The sequence below is a fragment of the Poecilia mexicana genome, unplaced genomic scaffold (genome assembly GCF_051168715.1).
Source record: "Poecilia mexicana isolate PSO_F unplaced genomic scaffold, ASM5116871v1 scaffold_16, whole genome shotgun sequence".
In the NCBI taxonomy this organism is placed as follows: Eukaryota; Metazoa; Chordata; class Actinopteri; order Cyprinodontiformes; family Poeciliidae; genus Poecilia; species Poecilia mexicana.
In genome coordinates, this window is record NW_028263385.1 from 13,269,191 (window position 1) to 13,292,396 (window position 23,206).

Consider the following 23,206-nt stretch of genomic DNA (forward strand, 5'->3'; position numbering starts at 1 on the left):
ACGGAGAGCTGTGATTGGTGAGTAAACACTAACGCATCGCTTCTGCTTATACATTGCATTAAGTGGGAGGTAAGTTTGTCTTCCTGGAAAGGACCTCTACGCGTTGCACACGCACGTTTGCTGTCATTATCAGTGCAGCACATGGCTGGGAGGAACTGATAGAGCGGCCTGGAGGTCCCATTCCGACAGAAAAGCACAGAAAACAAGTTTCACTGAAGTCACGTGGAGAGTAAAACTGGACACGTATCAAAAATTCAAAAAAGCAGAAAATATGCACAAACAATTGGCAATAAGTATTTATTTTTTATTTGATCTTTTGATACAGCCAAAAAAAAAATAAAGGGTCGAGGCTAAATGATGACATTTTAACACATTCTTATGTATCAAATGTATATATATAAAAAAGTTATATGTAAAGACAAGGCATTCACAGGTAATACAATGATGCACAATGTAATGCCAAGTCACTGAAGCGTCATACCTAAAATACACAGTGATGGCAAAGACTCGGGAACAAAGTTAAAAAAACATTGGCGCATAATACAGAAGACATAATACTAGGAGTAAAGCATGCATCACTATCATCTTGAGTTCATTCTGGTATTTCGCTGCACCAGGCTCAATTCAAGCACAACAAACTATTTTCTTACTCAGAAATTATTTTCCACAACAGCACACAAGGTTTACTGGAAAGAAAACAAAACAAAACAAAACAAAAAAAATCAGTGGAATACTGGAACAGGAGTGTTGCCAAAATGAAAGTCTTGAATTCCATCATTGAAGCACATTGCAGTAGAGTAGGAATGACATTTATGTAACCGACAGGAACAAACTCGAGTGTAAAAGGCTGAAAAACAAAAAATAGTGGTATTCACAACAATAGAACAAAACTGAGCAATACTAATAACATGAAACATGATCGGAGTTTAAGTTTGCCATCTGATTTGTGAAATCCAACTGCTTTTGCAGTTCTATTATGCTCAGACACACATTAATACTTTTTAACATTAGATCCATAAATTACATTGAAGACCTTAGGAAATGCTCTCTATTAAAGCTACTATAGATCTATACTTGTTTTTATTTAAAAATGATTATGTGCAGGGATTGTTCTGAGTCAAAAGTGAAGATAGAACACCATTTAAGTTCACTATGGCACTGTGCAAGAATACCTTACAGGTCCTATTTCAGCCATGTTGCTGGCATAGCCGGTCTGCCGTTACACATTTCCGTCTGTGCTTGGCAAACCTTCCGATTTGTTCATCGGAAGAAAACATGCATCTCAAAATACTTTATTCAGCTCTTATCTGTTTTAGATAAAGTTAATTTTGTTGTAAATCTGCCCTTACACACATGAACTAAAGAGAAAATGCAAAGGCGCAAGTCAAACGCATGCCTCAAAATCGAGAAATTCACAGCGAAAGCTCATAGCAACGGTCACTGATATTAAGTGTCTCTAACAGAGTAAATTAGTTGATACAAGCACCATTAACCTAATTTGCAGGGACAAAGCCTTAATGATCAGGTTGCTGATGCTTCTTGCGCTATTGTACAAAAGTTAGAGGCGCACTTTGAAATTGCCTGTTTTTTTTTTTTTTTTGTTTTGTTTTTTTTTCAGTCTGGACACAGACAAATCGGACACTTTTTTTGGTCAGTGAATGCACCACACCCAAGCGCTGCCAGCTTGCAGTAGCAACAAAAATCTTCGGCGTGAGAGTTGCCGAGAAAATGCATCCACTGAGGTAAAAACAGAGAGAAAGCGCATAACATGAAGGAAAGAAGCTGTTTAACAAAAGGAAACCATTTTCCATAGATTTATGTCAACTGTCCATAGAGGTCGCCACAACAGAAAGCTACACTTGGGCTAGATGCTGGTCATTTCATGTTACTGCTGTTTTGATTTGATCATTCTGTACAAAAACAAACCCTCCACAGGCGGAAGTCCATTTGTTCCAACTTTGGGAATATTTTTATAAAGTTGGCAAAGGCGAACAGACACAGAACCAATGTTATACTTTAACAGGAATGCTAAATGTGTAACAGTAATGTTTATACTTCTGAGCCTCTGACATGCTGTTGGAAAATGCCAGATTTAAGTTTAAGATCCATATTTTCTAGGGAATGCCCAAAGAGTCTAGGTAACCATGGTACAGGTGCCAACACCTGATGCCACACAGAAAAGGTCATTTAAACTGTGAACTCTTATTATCCTATATTAAATTAACATCCTGTTGAACAGCAACTGCTCTCTCACAAACGGTGACATTGCCTCTGCTCCCAATATACACAAGCTACGGCTAATCGCAGTGAGAAAGCTTGAAAAGAATATTTTGAATGCTGTTATTTATGGTTCTTAAAAAAAAAAAAGAACTCAGAATCTGATAAAACTGAGAAAAGCAAAGGTTTACAAAAATCAGTGCTCGGAAATCAGCCACATATTTCAGATCGATGCATCGCTAACAAATCAGTTGTGGATCCAAAAGCGTCAGGGGAAAAGAAACCAGGCGAAGGTCTTAAAATGGAAATATTTCAGTTCTTGGTCTTATTTACAATTTTTAGGAAAGAGACAGAGAAAGGCAACTTTAGATTTATCAGATGGCTCCTGTGCAAGTTCTGCTGTAATTTTTAGCGTAAACATTGATTTGGCACATTAAACTCTGCTGTAGTATACACATGATAAAAAGCTAGATGGATGCCTGGAGCTTTGCAGATTTGCAATAATACACAGGGGCTTTAATTCAGTGCAGAACATTACCTCTGCACTGGATAAAGTGGTCAAAGACGAGAGGAATACTACACTGAATCTGCATGCAAACATACTTTTTTTTTTTTTGGAAACGATGCAATACATTCTCACACAGACAAACACACCTGCGCACAATAAACTAAACAAAGCCCTGTTGCAAAGGCAAATCGGCAGCTGAATTAATCCTGTGCTTTTGGATTTGGTTCATAGTTTAACTGAGAGAGGCGACGGCAGCCAATCACTGCGCGGCCTGCTTGGCTCGCTTGGTGTGGCACTTCATGCACAGGATCTTGCCGTCCAGCGGGTAACAGCCGTTTTCATCTGCCTCGATGGAGAGAGGGCGAGTGCAGTCCTGGGGAGCGAATAACATGTTTTAACTTCCTCCAGAATATGGTTCTACTTAAAGGAGATGCTGATCATTAAACGCCTTACCTCACAGCGGTAACACTTGAGGTGGAAGTTTTTATCGAGGGCCACCACTCTGACCGTTTCCTCGCTGCCGGGGTCGGGAATAATGGGTTCGTTACAGCTCACACACAGAGGAGAGAAACGTCTGCCAGGGAGCGACGCAGAGGGTGTTGGTCATTTCTCATGGATTCACAGTAAAACATTATAAAGCACAAAGACAGCCAATAACTGATCTTAAATAAAATTTGATTCAGAGACAAAAAAAAAAATCCTCCTAATTGAAAAGAGCTCAAATTTGAATCCTGTCTTCATGTTTCAGCTGCTTTCCACAATATCTATGCCAGATTCGACTATCCACACACCTCTTTTTCATAAGAATCTCCCCCCGCCCACCAAAAGCACATAACACTGAGTTACTGTTGTAAGAGTTTTCAGGCACCTGTGGTAATCCTGCACACAGTAGGGATTGTTGTTGTCGTCAGTGATAAATGGTGCGCCCTCCAGTACGCAGGAGCAGGTGCTGCAGCGGAAACAGTGGGCATGGAAACACTGTCCCACAGCCTTCAGCACACGGTCAGTGATTCTCTCCCCGCACCGAGAGCAGACGGCCAGGGAATTCTAACGAGCACAAAATAAAATTAAACAAGGAAACTCATGAATGTGCTGAGCGTTTAGCCGTTTTTACAAAGAGAAAATACTAAAACCTTGACGAGCTTCATAAAGTGGGACCTATTAAGTTGCAAAACCAAAAACGATTACATCAACCTTTTGACTTTTTTTCCCCTAGCCTGCTACATTTTAATTTTACAGAGGAGTTGACACAACAACTCATCTGTGTATGCTGCATATGAACTGTGCCTCCTCACCACATAACAGTCTTCACATTGTGGCGTGCCGTCCCTGTCATAGAACTGCATGCCCTGCAGGGGGCGATGGCAGCTCATGCAACAGAAGCAGTTGGAGTGGAAGAGTTTGTCCATGGCCCTCACCGCTGGCTGCGTACGGGACAGAGCCTCGCCACACTTCCCACAAACCTCTGAGGAAAAACCAGAAGATGTACAAACAAGTAGAATAAAAACATTCTTCGTTGACAGAGATGAGCTTCTAATCACTACTGCTTGTTTTTAGTGTCATAAACTGTTGGGCGCAGATGCAGTAGGCTCATTTAAACTCTTAAGACACACATCTGCTGCTTTTAAACACTACAAAAATTTTTTTTAATTATTCATAGGAAATATTGATGAACCTCCTGCTTGAATCTGTTCCAAAACATTTAATCAAAAGCTGCTTAATGACTGCAATGAATGAGAACGACATCTGCCATTCATCTACATTAGTACTGATAATCACGGTGCGAAGCAGACATAAAGTTTAATGATTTTCTAATCAGTGTGGAAAATAGCTGCATGAGAAGAGAGGAGTGATTACTGTCTCTGTTTGTGAAACACAGTCGTACCTGTTGGAGGGGAGGTGATGATGGGGGCTTGTTTGTCCATGTTTTTTATGAAGTCCTGGGTCATTCTCTCCAGCTCCTCCACTTCCTTCATGTTTAGTGGGACGCCACCGCCAGGAATGGAAACTGGGCCAGGAGGAGACGGCTGTCCACACCAAAACAGAAAAACGCGTGAAGTGCAAATGGCGCTTTTTTTGGTATTATTATAAGTTATGACTAAAACACACAACTGAATTTATGCTCAAACATTATTTAAATGCAGTCACTGGCAAAAAAAAATAAAATGTAATTGTAGGAGGGGCAACCAGATCTCATCTTACAAGATCTTGCGATATTATTTCTCGTGGAGGCGACAACCGTCTTACGAGAACTAGCCAGTTGCAGTCAGCGTGGCTTCGCCTGGTGAACTTGTAAGAGAAGACGTCCCGACTATCCTTAAATAATTTTTTGGCAGCTTTTTGTATTTTTGGCAGAAATAATAAATTGCAAAAGCTTAATGGAGGAAACATGAATAACATTTAAGCACTGCAAGTTGTTCAGACTCCGCAGGAGGCAGACAGCGTCGCTATAACAACCGATGGCTGGACGTCTAGAAGTACATTGAGCAACATCCTATCAATATCAGCTGGGAAATGGGTTTTTTACTGCAGACCATGCATAGTTGAAACACTGACCAAAGGTCTCAAGATACAAAAATAAATCAGAAAAAGATAAGCAGTTTGTTGATTTTTTTTCTGTGGCAGAAAAAAGGCTTTTTACAGGATAACTGTTTTCTCAAGTGTTACTAAAATCTCATCTCGTCTTGAGAGTTTTAGGCATCACTACACTCCTACCTTGTAACTACTAAAACTAAAGCACAGCATGCTCAACAATTATTGTCCACTCTAGTAAAGCTGTGTGAAAAGCTTTAAAATCAATCTTTAAACTGCAGTAAAATATATGGTAAAGTTCAACTTTTAATCCGAGCACATTCCTGATAGTCGTCGATGTATGTTTGATGCCTGGTTCCAAACAGTTGCATATCCAAAGCTGCTACATTTTCCCATCATTCTCTTCTGTTTAATTGGATATCAGAAAAAGTGCTGGAGTGACAACTAATGCAGTTGTTGCCATTCCTTAGGGTGGCACATTCTTAGTAAGACATGACAACGAAATTGCAAAAAATATTGACAGTTGACACAAACGCTCCTACAGTTGCAGCTAGAGCTATTTAAAACATTAAAAATTTAAAACTGAAATTGTGATTCACAATGCGAGGTGAGGACCTCAAATTACCTTGCCATCACCCACAACCTCTCTGCAAGCTTTACCGTTAGAAAAACGGCATTATTTAGTGAGAGATTATTTCACTGCAATAAAACGACAGCTTTATCTTAAGGATTTCTACCAGCGGTCCTGTAACTAAACCGGTTTGTTGAACAGTACATCCGAAGCAAAAAGCAGGAACGTACCGTTGGCGAAGGGCTTGTTTTCATTGGCTGGCTGAAGGAGGATGGTGGAGATGTCTTGGCCTTGGGTTGAGGAGGAGGCACAGCAGCAGGAAGGTTTTGGTTTGCATTCCCCTGACTCCCAAAGGGAGAAGTCTTTATGTGATTAGGTGCTACAGGAGCAGTAGCGTAATTTGGTGGAGCAGGAGGTCCTGGTGGAGCTGCTGGTGGTGGTGGGAAGGAGATGGTGGCTGTGGGAGGAGAAGGTTTTGGTGCGCTGTTTACTGGAGTGGCTGCTTGGTTCAGGTTCTGGTTGATCTTTTGCGCCAGCGAAGAGGACGACGTCGTCATCCTCCCTCCAAACTTTGGAGCCACAGCAGGCGGCTTGGTGAAAGGCTGGGCGCCGGGGTTCGTTCTGGCCTTGAGTTCCTCCGCCCAGGGAGCAGGAGGGGGCCGGTCCCCCATCTCAGGAGGTGGAAGGAAAGAGAGGGCTGGTTTGGGAGCAGTTGGAGGAGCACCTGGAGGCTTGGGTGCTGGTGCAGATGAATACTGACTTGGTGCCTGTGGATGATCAACAACAAAACCCTGAATTTATAGACTTTGATGCAAGCAGATGCCACACACACACACACACACACACACACACACACACACACACACACACACGCACACAAAGAAATCATGTTTTTAAAGGTGACCAATTATGCTTTCTTGAACAGGTTAGGATATGCTTATGGGCTACACAAATAATTTTTAGATAATGAGATTTCAGTTTTGTCACTCATGCTTATTTTGAGCCCATTTCCAGAATGAGCTGTTTTACGGCGTCTTGTCACTTTAAATCCAAATAATCTGCTGCTGGCCTCTCCTACCCCAAACTCAACATTTACACTTGCATGTGAAAATGGCTGCAAAAAGATGCGCAGTTATACAACCGTAAATGTTTGAAAAGCAGAACTGGAGCCTCCTCCACAACCAACAAGAATGCAGCAGATGGTTTCTGGATGGTGAGTCAACAACAAAACACTCGTCTTTTCTAGTAAACATTGCACAGCTTATACAGCTGTAAAACCAGCTGACCAAATGTGCTGGAGCTGCTAGGTAATGGGCAGTGTTTTCTGATTTGTGACAGTGAGTCAACAGTTTTTTTTTTTAAACAGTTCACTTTCCAGACTCCAAAAACCTTTAACTTATTCAACTTATTAGTGGCTGAGTGTTTTTTTTAAGCATTTGGGTTGTTTTTAGAAGCTGTAGAAACCCAAATGGAAGTACAAAAATACACAGAATGTCAAGTTTGCATAATAGGTCCCCATTCATATTAAAGCTATTGGAGTTAAATTTCTATTTACCATATTTAAAATTCAGCACCGGGAAGTTAATATCTGCTGTATAAGCCCCCCAGACTAATACACTTCAGGCAGACACCTTTATTACACCAAATCTGATACACTGATTAAACTAAAAACCTAAAAGAGCCTCACAGTTTGAGCTTATCAGAAGTACTTTATCTTTCTGACATTTATTTTGTGGTTTGGGGCCAATGTTATTCTACTGTGATTCAGTACCTCCCAGTCAGATGAAACACTCCATTTATGGCCCTCTTACAGAGACTCTGGCAGCACACTCTGGCTCAATCACACCCTAACGCTCTCAGTTCGCCTCACTGTGCATCACTCTTCCTTTCCGCATGAAGCTCCTCTCTCAGTATGAATCACCAGTAACTTTACTTTTTTTTTTTTTGGGTTTTTCTCTTTCAATCTTGTGAGTCATGTGTGCATTTCCCTTCATGAGCTTTTCAAGCTGAGCAGATGAGTGACTTTTGAAAATCTCCAAACAATTGCCACTGACCAAACTTGGTTTAACTTTTCACTGTGAAACTCAGTTTTCCCCCCCCCCATTGTTATTCCTCTTGAGCCTGCTGCCCTTTTACTTCTTTGTTTCTCTTTATTTTGCTGGAGCTTAAACATCAATTCCTGCTGTTTCTTAAGTGTTTTAGAGACCCCCGTCCCCACCCATTGTCTGTGCAATGTACCTTGGGACTGAAAGATGCTCTAGTTTCCAACATCTCAGTCAGAGAACCAAGTTTCTTGTCAAAGTTCGTCTGTTTCTCCATTTGTCTCTGATGAAGGAAAGAAAGAGGTGAAAAATTACAAAAAGTACATTTATTGACTCCAATTTCAATTTACAGACAAAATTAGGATTTTAGGAACCATAGTGGTTCCTAAAAAAAAAAAAAAAAAATTCAGTCAGTCCATCAGTCCTCAAAGGTGGAATATGTTGTATGTTTACGATATTTAAACACAGTTTCAATAAAGCAACGTTTAATTACGAGGCCTCTGCAGAATTGAATGAAATTCTGAGTAGGCAATTCAAACATTTAATCAGAGCAGAGACTTAACTAAAATCTGCATGACATCATCCACTTTTGAGGAATGTAGCTCGACACCACTGGGTTAGATGAATGCATGCGTTTCACACAGAGTTTACGGCCACTGAGTGGCAAGAAGAAACCTGGCTAAATGAGAACAGGTTGATCGGAGAAGAAAAAAATCATCACTAGACATGATACGAGCTGCTCTGCAAATGGCCAAGAAAATAAGTTAAGCATAAAACGGGGGCAGACTTCCATAGAGTAAAGTTTGTCTTCAGTATTTGTCAGTAAGATAGTTATTCATTACAATATTTTTGGCTCACATTGACAACAGTGATGTAAAATATGAAGTACTTGTTCACCCCTGCAAAAGTAAGCGAGAAAACGCACAAGCAAACAGAACATCTTGTCAGATTACAGCCTGAGCACACACTCAGACTTTAGATTTTTTTCAATTTATTAAAAAGAAAACTGTTTGTAAATTCAAGCCACCATATAAACAAAATTCATCCAATAAAGTAGAATAATTCCTGTCTGGATTTTAATTTGCATCAAAAATTTACTAATTGGTCATTAAAATGTGTTTTGAGAACAACCATCCTTTATTTAAAATGAAAATAAAAAGGATACTTTGTCTTTATCTGAAAAGTGTGGTGTGAATTTGTGTTGAATCTCCCTTAATCTGATAGCACTTTAGATCCAGTGCAACAAACTGATGTGACCGACTGCCTACTTCATAAATGACCTAACGTAAGTTGTGGGGTTTTAAAAAAAAAAAAAAAAAAAAAAAAAAAAAAAAAAAAAATCAAGACAGAAAATCTCCAGGTCATCTACAGACTAAATAACATAAACCAAATGCTTTCCAGTCTACAGACTGACAAAGCACAAGACTGAAGCAAAGTGACTCACCTGTGAGTTCCCAGCAGCATTTGGAAAACTTGAACTGGAAGCAGGAAGAGGTGGAGGTGGTGGGGGAGGAGGGGGAGAGAGACAGCTGGGTGGACAGGCCGCCTCCTCAGGGGGAGCCGGGAGGGGGAGGTCATCGGCCACCGGAGGCGGAGCAGGAAAAGCGGGGGCATCGGAGGCAGGAGGTGGGATGGGACATTCAGGGGGAGGGGCTGGCAGATCGTCATCCAATGGAGGAGGAGGAGGAGGAGGAGGGAAGTCTGATAAAAGTGAGAAGGGGTTGAGTAAAACAAGGCATCAGGGGCCATACCACAGTATTTTTTTAATGCATGGTCATCTAGTTCTACATCAGAGTGATTGACATATTTTAATTCAAAAACAATAAAATCAAAATATATTGATCTCAAAAATCTGATTTATTCAAAGCAATTCAACTTTTCAATCCGCTTACTGGAAGCTTAAAATAATAATAAAAAAATAAAAATTCTTTAAAAACAGAAGATGCTTTTTATAGTCTAGATAACTAGAAGTGAGAATGCTGGAAGAGTTTCTTCCTCTTTCTGGTCTCACTTTTGAACCTGTAGCTCACACGTTCGTAGGGAACTCAAGTTACTGGGTTGGGCCAGACAATATAAGTGTACAATGAAAGACTGGGGGACATTGTGTATGCTGATTGGTTGATGACATCAACAGTGAACAGGAGCCCCAAAGTTTCCACCACAAGCTGCATGCATTTGTAAAAGTCTCCATAAAAACAACCGTTGCTAGCAAAACACAGGAAAAACAAACATAAACATAGCAAAAGAAAACTAAAGCAATGCCCAACATTTACAGAATGGAAACGTCCTACTTGTATTTATCCCAATCTCAAGCCTGTGTAATTTTCTTGTATATTTACAAAAGTTATGTTTACATGCTGCGTCAATTACACCAACCGCACACAAGAAGTACTGAAAAAAAAAAGCTGCTGCCACGGGGAAAAGAGAGATTAAATAATGCAAATACCATCAGAGAGCGACGAGGGCGGCGGAGGCATGTCTCCAACACGACCAATCACAGCCGTCCCTACGGGTGTCGGTGATGGGGCCGAGGGAGGGGTCTGACTTTTGGGCCTTGGCGGAGCCACAGAAGCAAACTTCTTGGGCTGGTTGTAGAAAGACGGAGTGGTGACTTTGAAGTTCAGAGATGATGTCACCACAAGCGGCTTGCTGCCGTTGGAGTCGTCCATTTTGTGGATTTATCTGAGGACAAACGGCGAGAAGGAAAATAAGCAACCGATAAACACACAGGATTGTTTTAATTCATCTCACAGCGGCAGGTTGGAGGTGAGCTCAGACTGCTTCACCATTCCCACACCCGAAGATTAAACCAATATTTATCAGCTGACAAATGCCACAGGGTTCGCATTCCTCTGGAGAATATACACGTCAGGCGTCGAGCTGTGAGAACAGTGGGGATGACGCATCAGTGAAACATTTGGCATGCAAACTGCACACTAATGCATACCAGCTTTAGAGGCTGCATCACCAGCACAACTCAGATGTTACGAAAAGATGTCGGGAATGCATTCAAAGTGACAAGGTTTTTCTATTTGTTGCATTTTGAAATGAAAAAAAAAAAATACTCATATCATCATACCTATAAAGTTTGTTTGAGATTTTAATTTATTATCTTGGTTAAAAGTGTCTCGATACCCAACATAAAAGTAATAAGTCTTCCCATGTCTTAAAATGTTCTACTTTAATTAAAAGAGCATAATAAAAAGGAAGTATGAACCATCTCTCAGGTTAGAGTTACCTAAATACAAGAACTGTGCAGACAGTTTCCAATGAAGTGAGAAAAAACAAAGTGTGTGATGGTCTTTAATTGGCTTATAAACTCCCAGATGCTGGAGGTAATTTACAATGTGTAGCGCCCGGCCGTTTACAGAGTCATAAAGCTCAGCAATAGTAACGTTTCTGAGAACAGCCACTTTCCATAAGTAATGATCATCACCAAATCACCAAGGCATTTTCACGCGAGTCGCATCACAAACAGAGAGAGAAAAAAAGTTGTACGAAACACTCTGGTGGCTAAACAAGTTGTTGACATCATTTCGGTGACGCTTTCAAGAGTTCCTGGGGAGTTTGAATACGCCGCTGTGAAGAACGCCTGCATGAACTTTCCCCAGAAGCGAGGTTGTTTGTACGGTTGCCCCATGTGACCCTTCAGTACCACCAAAACCCACATGTGGACACAGACATCCGTTCAGGAAACTGCCTGCACTTCCACATAGCAACAGATTGCAACACAACATCACAGAGGAGGTAAACTAGAACAGCCATCGACTTTCAATGAAGCCTTTGACAGATCATATCTGATGAACGCCACGGTCACGACCGGAGAAGGAACGAGTGAACACAAGGAAACAATTAGTCAAAGTGAGGTCAACATAATCATCATATTTATTTTCTGTCTTAGCTCAAGCAAATCAACGCCAATGTTCCCTTAAATGTGAGTCACTAAAGAAAAGAAAGGGGCCATTTTCAGTCATTCATAATTGCAAACAACAGCCCAAAGCATTTTACATGAGTGTGAGACCAGAGTAGCATTATTTGGTAACCAGACACAGGCTTTCAGAGAGTCACTATTGAATGGCTATTACATAACAGACATGACATAGTTATATACATATTTAGTGCATGAAGTCTGCCTTTCTGGTCCAAGTCCCTTATAAAATCAATTCGAAACACCTTATAGGCAAAAAGGCCTTTTATTGTGCTGCATGGGGCTTGGAGTGAATTGTTTAACCAACTAAATATCAATGTAAAAGAATGCTAGAAGTGGTACCATTAATGTGTGAATATTGGATGTATAGCAAATGTAACAAAAAAATAAAAGTAAAAAAAAAAAAAAAAAACTCTGAAAACTTCAATAACTGTAAGAGAACATATTTTTGTTACGAGAAAACTGTCCTCTTCTGGTGTAGCCAATTAGGTTTATTCATGTTGCACCACAACATAAGTCATCCCAAGATGCTTTATAAGTGAGGAGTTTCAACACAGTGCTTTAGAGGGTGTCAGAAGAAAATAAATTACTCATCGGGGTTTTCTTAATGTCGGAAAACAGAGTTAGGACCTTGGGAGCATTCTTTCTCAATGTTAAAAATGTTTTCTATCCTTGTTGCTTTTTGATGGGACACACTCAACTCTTCAAAGTTCTCAGAGCGAAATAAAACCGTACAGTTCAGAGGAGAGTTTGTTTTCTGTGTCAGCATTCATCAAAAAACAGTTTTAACCTTATATGTCCGAGCTAAAGCCAAGTTGTTTCACAGGTGTGTCAGCTGATGCACAGGACATTGGGTAAGACTTCTTACAATGAATCATGAAATTTTAGAAACATTGGCTGCTCAAATGTCCACCACTTGGCAACTCGCGGCACCAACTTGCTACAACTACAACAATACAAGGAATTAATTGCAGTACTTTAACTCGAGAGTTTAACATCTGGAAACATGTTTTAGGTTAAACATCTGGAAACAGGGCAGTTCAAATCAACTTTGGGGGAAGAAAACTTGTTTTAATCCTTCCTTCTGCTCCAGTCTAAACACTGGAATGGACAAAAGCCTTATGTCATTGTAAATGATGATGAGGAACTTCCAAGGCGATAACGTGTGCAAATATGCTCCATACTTCCTCAAACACTAAGGCATTTAAAACTTTCACCTGGTTTTGGGTACCTTTATGAGAAGCAGGCCTTTTCTATAATCCTTGAACTTGAAATCCTTTTCTAAAATGCAGCTACCTTTTAACTGTTTCCACGTGTGTCCTTATTGTTGGAATTGCTGTAACCTTTGAGAAATTGGTGGGAGTCTGCTGAATCACCATTCTCTGAAATCTCCTTGAACAAACTAATGTCTTCTTCTGCTGACGAGCTTTTTGGAGCTGCTGATTTCATTTCTAGCAGGATTTGGCGTGGTATCTCTGTAGATGGGTGGACAGCAAAATTGTCTGACCTGAACCCTATAAAGAGTCTATGGGGTCAAGAAGATGCTGAGAGACACCATACCCAACAATGTGGATGACCTGAAGATCACCATTAAAATAACCCTGGTTTTCTTAAAACCTCAGCAGAACCACAAGATGATCACCTACATGCCACACCGCTTCTTTAACTTATGCAAAAGAAACCCCAGAAAATGGACACACTTTTTAGTGGCTCAACATTTTCATATACCACAAAAATTATAGCTTCATAACTAATCAGAATTCTAACAATATCAATAAAATCACAATTGAAAGAACTGATTGAATGCAATGCAAAAAGTTATATTTCAAGGGCTGTGCATTAAAAGGTTTTTCTTTCCACTAATACATTTGGTCACCTGAAAAGACTTTCAGTGTCTAACCACAACTAATTTGTAAGGTTTTAGCCATCAAGATTGTAAAGTTCACTGTGGCAATTAAGAAACAGTGAGGAAAATGGTTAATTGCGATCAAAAGGAATCTTGGGGTTTCATAAGCTGCAAGCCATCAAAAATGAAGATGAATGCAATAAATTAAGTTTTCCCTGATGTTTTAATTGACTATGCATCTGTAGAATTGCCGGAAAATAAATGCAAAAAGGTGAAATTAGCAAAACGGAATAGAGGACAGGTGCTGAGCACCAACTTGTAAAGCTGCTGTCAATGTGTTCTGTATCAAGACCTACTTGATTTAAAATGAAGAGGACTTCCATCAACAGAGCACTCCAGCCAGAACACTTAAATCTATTATAGGCGAGTGCTTAACAGGGATAGTACCGACTGTGATTTGGTCCTGTAATTGGAGTACTGAAGCCTCTTTGTCTCCGAGAGACAAAAGTCCTCTTAATTATTCAACAAGAACGATAACTTGTGGCAAGGTTTCATCTTCCCCCACGACGCAGTCCAAAGGGATTCAGTCTGGTGAGATCAGCTACGCTCTCAACCTCAGACGGTCTTACAAATGTATCCTGAAACCTGATGCCTCAGAGGAGACCCTCTGCTGAAGAACATTTCTGGCACAACGGCTCGATGACGTCACTGTTTTTGTCTTTTCCGCTCCCATGTAATCAACTCTCCCAGTCCCTTTGCAGCTCCACTCTGTTATTTTTATTCCTATAAAGAACAGAAAATGTCTGACATTGTGGTTTCCTTTTACAACTGGAGATGCAGATTAACGTTCTGTGGCAGAGCATAACTCTTTTTTTTTTTCTAATCTCCTTCCTCAGCCTCTAATTCAAGTCTCACCCACTACTTGAACTGAATGACATCACTCGAGACTGCATTCAATCATAGCTACCCTACAGCTGTAATGGGGGATGGATTCAAGAGGCTTTCTGAAGGGCCCCCAAACTGAAACCACAGAGGCAGAGCAGTCAGTTTTCACAAACTAGAAAACTGTGCCTCAACAGGGTTTGAACACAAACACCATCCGTTTCATAAATTGTATAACTTGTACATCCTTTTCCTCCCTCAATGTCTAACAATAAATCAGACAAAACCTTCCTGTTCCAGGTCATTTAGAATTATCAAAATTACTTCCATTTACTAAATTCCAGAATAATTATGGAGTAAGAATTTTTTTTAGTACCTAGTTTAAATTCACAAATTTATATACCCTGAGATCACTATGCTTTCATGAAAACCAGGATGACTTTGTCAGTGACGTATGTTTTACATCAAAGAGATGAACGCATTCTGGTATGAAATGTGTATTCTAACGGCAGAATAAAAGCAAAAGACCTTGTGATAATGCTGGCTGTCCTTTAGACAGAGTGTTATTATCCACAGTGAAACCATTACAGCCTAAAAGGCCAATCTGATAGGAAGAAGTCAGTAAAGTATGTAACGTAATTCAGGGACAATGACCCCAAATTTTCAGAAATCTAGCCATTTTACACCAGTTCTGTCCAGAGGAATGGGCCAAAATTCCAGTAAACATTTATAAGAATTTTTTTGGAAGTATACCTGAAATGTTTGACTCCATTAAAAAAAAAAACAAATCTAATAAACAAGGACATGTATTTGGAGAATGTAGAAATAATTTTGGTTAACCCAAGTGTCCTAAAACCAGAGATATTTAAAGATGTGGTTTCAGCTGTGTGACCGAAGATGACTAAAGAGCATCACTGCAGTCTTTAGGATGCTTGCAAAATTTGTTAGAATAAAACTGATTGACGGAAAGAATCTGGTGACTATATGAGTCAAAAAAATAGCTAAATACTGCAAATAAATTATGAAGTATAAGAGAACAAAACAAAAACAGGTTTAACAATGAGGTTATCTTGAAGTTATAATATTTCCAATCATTTATATTGGAAAAAATATCAGAAAACAACTATTTATAAATATCTAGTTATATCAAATTTCAATTTGTGACAGTATTTTCAGTCATTTCTTCCAGTATTGGTGGCCAGTGTGCGGCTACTGAAACTCCCCATTGTTCTAATGTTAATAACACACACGGTTTCTGGGAAAGCCTGTCTAGGCCGGGGGTCACTGCTGCCGGGACAAACGGCCCTTTTGAGCCCAGTCTTACAGGTCACTGGCTATGTATTGTGTTGCTATGCGGTATTTCTATTCACATTCATTAAAGCGGACATCTCAAACCTTGTAACATCAGCTACTGGATCCTGTATCCCACAGCTCCTCCCCTCTGTGTGCTTCACCAACACAGAGCGTAATGAAGGCCAACGCAGAGTCACAAGATTCCAACACACGAAATCCAAGCAGAAGACAAGAAGCGCTTTCAGCCAGGGAGATACTCTGAAATAACTTGTGTGTTTTGACTCATGAAAGCTACAATTAAGGAGAATTCCTCATTACCCTAGCCATCAGCAGAGCGACTCACCGTTTGTGTCAACATGTTTTATGTGACTCCCCACCAAATAAAACACGAGAGTACCGAGTTACCCTGAGTACCGGGATAATGGATGTGCAACAATGGATCCAGCACCTCATATCAGAAGCTTCTCAAAGTAAGGTGTCCTTGAACACAGTTTGTTTACGGCAGCCCTGGATTGAGTCTCAAAAGAATTTGACAATGCCAAAGCTGGAGAAATCCTTTCCTAAAATACTGCATCTCTGAAAGCTTAAATTCCCCGTAATCTTCCGGTTCTTACTGCAAAATCCTGCAAACGCTTTATTCACTCCCCCCCACCCCAACATCAGACTAGATAAATTATTTAATAAAAATGGGAGAAAAATGTGTGAAACTGGTGAATCAGACCAAAAATGATTGTCTGCAGCTATGATGAAGTGATTAGCCAATCAGAATACACAACATCCAGTGCTTTAGCCATTTTGGTTTAGGTGGAAGTACACAAAAACTGAGTAGTATTTACAAAGACATGAAACCATCAACCTACATAGACGTCTGTTTACTAGGGTCAGGGTAAGAGTGAAAAACAATCTGTGGGTCTAAGAGCTGCAAGAAAATTGATCTGTATTTACAACCTGGAGTCAGCCCTGATAACTCATTAAACAAAAGACAAACCTCAAGCTCTTCCTGCAATGGTAGTTTTTAACCACAGAGGTTAAAGCATCCATTTACTACACCAACATGGGCACTCAATCATTTTATAAGGCAACTCTGACTGGGAGAAATGTACAAAATGCAGAAACAGCATTTCTTGATATTAAACAGTCATCACAAACACACCATATTATCAGCAGATAACAAAACCAGATTTACTATACCCATCATATGAACTAGATAAGTAAAAAAGCCAAATAAATATCCGAGTTTAATGAACAACTTCACAATTATTCCTCCAATACAGTTGCCTAGTCTGCAGTTGAGTGACAGGTCAGTTGTTTTTTCCTGAAATATTCTAATTATTCATAACAAATTACATATAATCTCAACACAGCAATCAGTCAGTTAATGGGGAGATTAGTAAAACTAATGAGGTATCCCTGAACTCTGCGTTTTCTAGACGGTTTACTTCAGTTTGCACCATTTGCCAACTCGTGTCAACCACAACTGACATTTACTAAATACGTTCAAGTTCACTTGAAGTCAGACTCTGCACAGTTAAATACCTTACAGTCATTAATGGTAAGAATGAAAGACAAGAGAAGCGAGACAGATTACAAGTGTGTGAATGAGACGGAGACAGACGGAAGAGCAAACATGCTAGATGTACCGGTACTGATAGTGTTTGAACTTGAGCACCTGGGGTTAATCATCCAAAGAAATGTGGAGTGCACAGGAGGTGAAGACAAGAGGAGAGTTATGGTGGAGCGGGTGGAGACAAACGTCAAGGACAATAAATGTCTCTGTGAGGGTGAAATGGGAACGCTTACAAGATGTCGACACACACACACACACACACAAAAAAAAAGAACTGAAACTGGAGCCATTTCAGGATTTGCCGTTTCAGGAGGTTGCGATTTCTTTCATATTAATTTGCTATAAATAAAAATGGTTTGGTCTTTGAGACTGAAGCTAATGTCTAGCCTCAGAGCAGAGAGGAGCAAACTGGACTTCAACATTCTTAAAAAAATAAAGAAGGAAAACCATAGTGGTTTGATGAAATGCTACTTTATGAACCTTTAAACATTTGACTGAGCATTATGTGAACAAGGGATCATTATGTGAACAAGGGAGATGGAGGTTGGAGGATATGCATCTTAAAAAAAATAAAATTGCATTAAGCAAATGATTTATGCTTTTTAGCTACTTTAGATTTAAATCGGATACTACAAAATGCTTTACATCTTCTGTTCTTACAACATATTCACACAGAACGATCACTGGTGGTGCACCATGTCTTGCCCATCTGTCTTGCACAAATAATCACTGCCTTCTGTGTTTGTAATCACCTAATGGAAACATAAAAAGTTCATAAAATAGTATTTGCATGAAATACTGCGATGTTTTTGAGGTCAGAGTTGTTTAAAGACAATAGTCTGTTTTGGACTTTGGTCCTCCTGTCAGGATAAGCCTCTAGGAATGAGAGTTATCTACTGCAAGTAAAATATTGACACTGCATATATACTGTTTTTTTATTAGAAGTGACATACAATAGAAAAGATTATAAATTAGTTTATCATTCATTTGGAGACAAATTCAGGCAACCAATGTTTGAGCATGTCGGGAGGAGAGATGGAGGATATATTAGGAAAAAGATTTTGAATACAAAGTTGCCAGGGAGGGAGGAGAATGAGAAAAGCACAGAGGAGGTTTGTGGATGTAGTACTGCGACAGGGAAAGATGCCAGAGATAGATTGAGATGGGATTTAGAGTTTCTGCTATCAAACCCTCCAAAGGAGGGGGCAGAAGCAAAATAATGTTCATATACCTGGTCTTCATTGGCTGACAACCAAACATCCCTTTAAAAAAAAAAAAAGTATGGTGCAATGACAGGAAGTTTGACAGGAAGTGAATTTACTGAAATTATACAAACCTCTATTATTACGATTCTACTGTTAACACTGGCAAAAAATGAACATACATTGTAAATGAGGTTGTATTTAATACTATTTGGTTATTTGTGACAGTCTAGAACAGCCAATGGACACAGCTAAAGCTTGTTTAGCATTTTAAAACGTCTCATTATATTATGGACGTAGCATTCCAACAACCCCCGGATTAATCTGACAGTAATCAACGCCTGTCAGCAAAAGCTCGGTGGTGGAAAACACTGCAGATAAACAGGAGCAGATACCACCATTAAACGTAGAGGTGATTCAAAGCAAACGTTTCATTAGCTGAAGCAGACTGGCTAGCAAAGCTAACGGTGCGTTCCATTTTTTTTATGACTAAAATGAATCGTTAGTGTTAAGTCTACCTTTGAAAACCGTTACCGTGACAACGGCATCTGTGCTCTTTCACAAAGCTACATTTTAACCGAGGTCTGAAGAATAACAGACACTCACCTCTGCCTTCCGGCTCGGACCGATCAATGAAACCACCGATTTCCACCTATAGTAACGTTAGCAGGTCGGAGCACTCCGAGTCTGCACACACCCCACCACGTTTCCACTCGTTTCACGCTGTGGGTCAGTCGGTTTCGGTGGTTAACGCCGCCCCATTTTTTTCCCCTTTTACCTCATATGGAAAAGTCACTGGTTTCTCTTAACTGCGCTGTCATCTGATTTAGTGGTGTAAGCTCTCAATTATTAAATCCAGCTGCATGACTAGCTGCCTAGCATCTATAACTTCTTTTTCTTTTAAGCTGGCCTTCCTGTCGGAGCTTCCGCATAGCCATGCCTTTATCGTCGGTGTCCATCACCGTGTTGTATGGCAGGCTGTTTGTGTATATACTCTGATACTCTTGATAGCGTTCGCCTGCTAGTTTTACTATATGGTTCCACAAACAGTAATTTGCTCATGCTAATGATTGGTTGGTCACCTGCTGCACTAGTTTAAAGTGTACATAAAATTGTGCCAAGCATGAAATCCACAAAATACAGACAAGTCAAACCAGGACTGAATTAATCGTCCAATCAAGAATTACAGTTTATTTAAACACCGTTTTGACTTGTGAAATAACTTTGATTGTAAAAAACAAAATACATCAGGCAGAGAGGAAGGAACCTAGAAATCCAGAAAACTGACTTGTAGAACCTAGAAATCACACAAATCGACAAAGTGCAGCTTACAAGTTCATTAGAGAGAGTACATCTGAAATATACACTGGTTAATTAGTTGACATTTGTGTAGTTCCAGTATTTCACAAACATGACTAAAAAGCTTCTGTCAGTAAGTGCATGTTTAAGCTGCACTAATTGACTATTTAGATTGAATTAGTTAACTCTTGCACATTTAAGGATCATATGTAAATGAGTGAGCAGAGATGGTGTTGAAAAGTTCACATGTTAGGATTTTGAACATGTGGTCAACTTTTCATGGCAGTCAGTGACTAGATTGGTCTAATGGTCAACTATTGCACAAAAAGAAGCCTACTAGTTGGGACTTTAGTGTCCCAAGACATGTGCTCTCAGTAGTTTATCAAGCTGCAAACAGTAACAAGTGAAAAAGACCATGATTTTTAACTTATGAGCAAATGTATAGCTAGTGGAGGGTAGTCACGAACTAGTTCTTGAATATTTACACATATGGCTTACCGTAGCCATGAGACTACACAGCATATTCAGGAAGACTTATTCTTATCCACTGAAAAGATGGGAACACCACCCACTATAAGCTTACTGTACTCTCTATTAGAAAACGTTGCTTGGAGGTAGATCCAAAGCGCCTATTTCCACAAAGATGACATTTCATTTCACGTATCAGAACCTGAAAATCTGCACCATCTCTATGCAGTCAAAAGACTTTACCTTATTAGGTAACCTGTTGCAATCTGATTCATAAGACAACAGTTCCTAAGTTGCTGAATGATTCGCTAGAAAAAAGCTTACCCTGTTATTACAGCTGCGGTATGGATCTCCCTTTAACTTCCCCTCTCTCTTCCTTTTGTTCTTATTCCTCTTCTCGGTCCAGAATGAGTAAGAGGTCGGAGCTTGTATCTGTAACACCAACTTCTCTTTCTCTCTTCCTCTCTCTGGTTACTAGACCCTCCCCCTGAGTTTTTCAGCATGGAAAAGGAATGACACCATCCTCCCAAACAAGTTCTTTCTCGTCTGACTTTGGCTCAGGACTTGTGTATTTCTGTGTAAACAGCACCCCTCTATCTCTCTCTCCGTCTTTCCCTGTTTCTGTATATGTGCTCATAAACGGTCCAGTCAGAACCACCTCCTTCTCTTCCTCTTTCTCCTCCTCTTCCTCATCCTCCTCCTCCCCTTCCTTGTTCTTCTCCTCCAGCTCTCTCCTTTCTCTCTGGATTCTTACAGCATTCTTCATTCAATGACATCAACCCCCTTACCTCTCCATGTAAGGTCAGGCTGGGGGAATGAGGGAGCCCGGAGAGGGGGAGATAATGGGGACTTGATTAGATACAGACTCAGAAAGCGGTCAGGGCTTTAAACAAAAGGAGGTACAGTGGCTGAAGAAAATAAGTTCCACTCAGCCTGGACTGTGGAAACTATTTTTTATTTTTATTTTTTTTGCTTTTATTTACTCTCAAAGAGTTCTTCAGCATTTTTTGGATTTTACTCCAAACCCCTCCTTCATGTGATAAATGATGACAAATGAATTATATAAAACTGTTTGTAAGCTCCTCCTCATAATTAGGATGTTGTCACCTTTAGCCTGGTGTTAATGTGAGACACCGCCCATCCTGTAAGCCAGCCCTATGTCTGACTGTATGTCCTACTCACACACACACACACACACACACACACACACGCACACACACACACACACACACACGCACACACACACACACACACACACACACACACACACACACACACACACACCTCACATCCTTTTCACTTATCTGGCCACTACCTTTGACTGGTATCACCTGTTAGAGGTGCAGTTATTGCTGGTTCATCGTGGGAACTGAGTATTAACATGGTGACGACTGAGCCCTTCAAAAAACCACTTTTTTTAACCATCTTGCACATTTTTTGAGTTGAAATAGAACCACTTCTTAAAATCTGTATTTTGTTCTGCATTTTAGGATTGACAGTTTTGGTAAGATAGATTAAGAAGAAGAAGAAGAAGGAGAAGAAGAAGAAGAAGAAGAAGAAGAAGAAGGAGGAGAAGAAGAAGAAGAAGAAGAAGAAGAAGAAGAAGAAGAAGAAGAAGAAGAAGAAGAAGTATCAGAGTAAAGTGACCAACTACAGACACATGCCACACTTTTCAGATTTTTAATAATTATAAATAATATAGAAGACCACGCCTTCCTTTCTCTCCCATGTCACAGTCTTGTTCCATTTTGCGTTCAACGTAAAATCTGAATAAAATATAACTGTGGGAATAAAGGACTGCGAATGAGAAAATAAACCCACACTAAGCCCACGTCATCACTTGAGATTCATGTTGAGACACAGCAGAGCTGCGCTCTGCTCAGGTTGTGAAAGTGTGCATAAACTCTGGGCTGAGCTGCAGCAAGCCTCTGTTGTGTAACCTGCTGCTGCGTGGGGTCACGTCTGCGAGCTGTAGGGAGTGGTCACCGGGGGTCTTTGATAGCCTATTGTGCCACGACAGGAATGTTTCCAGTTTCTTGCCGTTTCCATTTCCAGTCCGTGCTTTCCACGGAAAACGTAGTGAGCTTGCAGCCAAGCGTGACCGCCCTTATCTTGTCTGCGGTTTCTCCAGCCAGTGATATAGAAGAACAGGCCTTTGTTTGTTGTTCTGGATTTTTCCCCTCATTTTACAAGGTTGTTTTCTGATTCACAGGTGAGGGAAGCAAGCATTCTGCTCCTCGGGTTTCCAGCTTGAAGCTCTGTGTGGTGCGCTGTGATTGAAGTTGGGATCGTGCAGTGAGAAAGCACTTCTTAGGCTCTGTAAAGGTAAAGAAAAAGCAGGAGGCCATCAGTTTCAGAGCCAGACAGGCTGGAATGCAGCCAGGCCTTGGAATGAACAGTTTCCTCACCCCTCCCTCAGTAATGTGCCAAATTTTTGTCTCCTTCCCTTTAAAATCGCTGCACATTTTTCACAGTTTCTCTCCTCGGTTTCCGAGTTTGTGTTCCAGACTGTGCTATTATTTCCAGCTCCTTGACATAAATTATTGCCTTCTCACATAACCTCAGCTCTTATTATGAACAAGCAAATTATTTCCATTCAGTCCAGACACGTAGTCTAGATCTCGCTATGTTTGTCTTTCAAAAGACACATTTGTTGTCTTGTCCGAGGAAAACAAGAAAACTGAGAATTTAATGCAAAACAGTTGTTTAAAACTGCATATGTTGATTCAAGTATCTTATACATATATATATATATATATATATATATATATATATATATATATATATATATATATATATATATATATATATATATATATATATATATATATATATATATATATATATATAT

At 40.0% G+C, this 23,206-nt stretch overlaps 1 protein-coding gene across 2 annotated transcripts; it reads right to left on the bottom strand.

The window, feature by feature from the left end:
- Window positions 1-283: 283 nt before the first annotated feature.
- zyx (zyxin) lies at window positions 284-21,071 on the bottom strand. 2 transcript variants are annotated; one of them, XM_014993011.2, is made up of 10 exons: window positions 20,680-21,071; window positions 10,317-10,552; window positions 9,315-9,571; window positions 8,067-8,153; window positions 6,059-6,595; window positions 4,611-4,752; window positions 4,021-4,190; window positions 3,594-3,772; window positions 3,179-3,299; window positions 284-3,098 (listed from the first exon to the last, which is right to left on the bottom strand). In XM_014993011.2, exons 2-10 carry the CDS (start codon window positions 10,537-10,539, stop codon window positions 2,985-2,987), a joined length of 1,830 nt encoding a protein of 609 aa, XP_014848497.2. In that variant the 5' UTR covers window positions 10,540-10,552; window positions 20,680-21,071; the 3' UTR covers window positions 284-2,984. The 2 variants fall into 2 exon arrangements, with proteins under 2 accessions (XP_014848497.2, XP_014848496.2); XM_014993010.2 differs by lacking the exon at window positions 20,680-21,071 and adding an exon at window positions 19,195-19,788.
- Window positions 21,072-23,206: the final 2,135 nt, after the last annotated feature.